Source organism: Cryptomeria japonica, chromosome 2 (assembly GCF_030272615.1).
Source record: "Cryptomeria japonica chromosome 2, Sugi_1.0, whole genome shotgun sequence".
Classification (NCBI taxonomy): Eukaryota; Viridiplantae; Streptophyta; class Pinopsida; order Cupressales; family Cupressaceae; genus Cryptomeria; species Cryptomeria japonica.
Genome location: NC_081406.1, coordinates 249,565,665 through 249,568,095, shown reverse-complemented (window position 1 = coordinate 249,568,095; position 2,431 = coordinate 249,565,665). Strand labels below are relative to the sequence as shown.

The following is a 2,431-nucleotide window of genomic DNA, read 5'->3' as shown; positions in this document are numbered from 1 at the left end:
CAATCATTGTTTTAAATAAAACACATAATTAAATAAAATTTAATATGGGGTACACATTTTACCATAATTATTTATTTTCCTTGTTCTACACCTCAACAATTGTCACATTTGTGGGTTTGGCCATCGAGGTTATCTCCATGGCGGGCAGCTCTAAGTAGACTCCTCGATGTTTCTTGGAAGTAACGGAACATCGGGCTTTGAGAATTTTCTATGTTCAAGCTCTATATAGATGGATTAGAAAGACTCGTCTACATACTCTATAACGCTGCTGGTTCAGAAGAAAACCCATCGAGAAATTCTTCAACATGGAAGAAGAATTAAAGGTTTTAGGAGCATGGGCAAGTCCTTATTCTGTCAGAGTACAAATAGCACTAGATCTCAAGGGCATCAATTATACCCTTTATGAGCAAGATCTGATCAACAAAAGCCAACTGCTCCTGCAATCTAATCCAGTTCACAAGAAGATTCCAGCGCTTATTCACAATGGAAAAGCAATCTCTGAGTCTCTCATAATCCTCCAATACATAGACGAGACATGGCCTGCTGTTCCCCTCCTGCCCAAACACCCATATGAACGAGCCGTTGCTCTCTTTTGGGCTGCATTCACTGATGATAAGGTGGGTGTGCTTAAAATTTTCATTTTGTCTTCTCTCCTCACATTAGATGATTTTTAAGCTCATTTAGGTTAAATTGGTCCCATGCATTTCAAAGGGTTAAACTTAGACCTGTGATTGCTAATGAATGGGTTTTGAGTGCAGTTTTCTCTTAGTTTTAGAGATATATGTAGAACACAAGGGGAGAAGCAGGAGAAGTGCATAAAAGAGACAGTAGCAAACATGTTGGTTTTGGAAGAAGCTCTGAAGGGGAGGCCATTCTTTGGAGGGGAATCAGTTGGGTATGTTGATATTGTGTTGGGCTGCCGAGCTGTTTGGATTCAAGTTTGTGAAGAGATTGGTGGTGTAAAACTGATAGATCCTCACAACACTCCTTTCCTCTATGCTTGGGTTCAACGCTTCCGCAATCTTGATTGTGTTAAGAAATGGCTGCCGGATTTTGATAAACTTCTTTCCTACGCATACATGGTTCGCAATTATTTTCTTCAACAATAGGCGAACTGATAAAGTTTCTTCATCCAAACAGGCAGTCAAAGAGAAAACAGTACAATTTGTCTGTGTCAGGAGGTGATCATTGTCAAAATTGTTGCATTGATTAGCATTCACGTTCTATTTAAATAAACAAAGACCTGGTTTTTCTATTCGGGTGTCAAAAGCTTATTGGTCTAAGTATGTTTCTCAAAGGAAAAAACTTCGGAATTTTCGTGCCATTCATTTTTTAATGAGCAAAGCTGATAATGATTGTATATTAAATATAAATATCACAGTTGCAGCCAGCAAAGTTCAAATAAGAGAACATATACTAAAGACGTAATGGGAAAGGACTCCATTTTTAAATCATAATAGGATGTCATCTTTTTGTCTTCTCTGATGAATAATTGTTGGCTTGACTGAGCTTGCCTTCATTTCAGAGAGATGAATTAGAGGGCAGTCCCACAAGTGATGGTGATGCCCTATGGTTATAAGCCTGTAGATGTGATTTTCTACTTATTGCGTTCTTCCCTAGAGAGTGGTACCCTGCACAAGAATGCATAAATTTGCTGTTAGAAAAAGGATGTTCTTTCAATGGGCAAAGTCCCAGCTGACAACAAGAGTATTAAACATTGGAATACACCATTCTTTATATTTGTGAGATAATTAATTGTCTAACAAAGAAAGACATCACATTATCATCATTGTGAAGCTCTAACATAGCAATTTTCTAGTGAAGGTTAGAACCAAAGATGGTAGAAAGGTCTTTCTGAATGGAGATAAAGCAATGTGCTTAACACATGTTCTTGTTTGTACCAATATGGGTATAAGATGGACTGCAGTTGGAGGAAATAAAGTTTATTACAAACTAGTAGTTGGTGTTATGATGTGCTTTGAGTGAGTGGGGTTCTAGGGGAGGATAGTAGTTAGGTGTTTAGTCATGAAAATCCGAATTCGATGCACGAATAAATTATGGATAGTAGTTAGGGTTTTAAGTATTGTTATTTAGGAAACAAAAACTATTGAATCATTTTTTTTAAGTTATGTCTTTGATATATGTTCTTTATAGGATAAATTTATATCACAAATTTAAACAATTAGAAAAAAATTATTATTTCATTCTTGATGATGGATCATGGAGTGTAATTTGAAATGTTGACGGAGAAAAGGTATACACGGTCAAATCCAAAAATACTCAAGATAATAATATAAACCATATAAATTTCATTTCTTTAATTATTCCCTTTATAGGAGGGAATTATATCACAAATCCAAATAGCTAGTGGTAAAAAATTACTTCATCGTGATGATGGATCATAGAGTGTGTCAAATATTGATGGAGAAAA

The 2,431-nt window shown here is 36.0% G+C and overlaps 1 protein-coding gene across 1 annotated transcript; it reads left to right on the top strand.

Annotated features, from left to right (window-relative positions):
- Positions 1-245: 245 nt before the first annotated feature.
- Positions 246-1,242, top strand: LOC131035029 (glutathione S-transferase U7-like). Its single transcript, XM_057966668.2, has 2 exons — positions 246-617; positions 759-1,242. Exons 1-2 carry the CDS (start codon positions 306-308, stop codon positions 1,107-1,109), a joined length of 663 nt encoding a protein of 220 aa, XP_057822651.1. The 5' UTR covers positions 246-305; the 3' UTR covers positions 1,110-1,242.
- The last annotated feature ends 1,189 nt before the right edge of the window (positions 1,243-2,431 follow it).

Coding starts and splice junctions, on each gene's coding strand:
- LOC131035029 (XM_057966668.2), top strand. CDS start 306: ATGGAAGAAGAATTAAAGGTTTTAGGAGCATGGGCAAGTCCTTATTCT. Junction 618..758: donor CTGCATTCACTGATGATAAG/GTGGGTGTGCTT, acceptor TTTTGAGTGCAG/TTTTCTCTTAGTTTTAGAGA.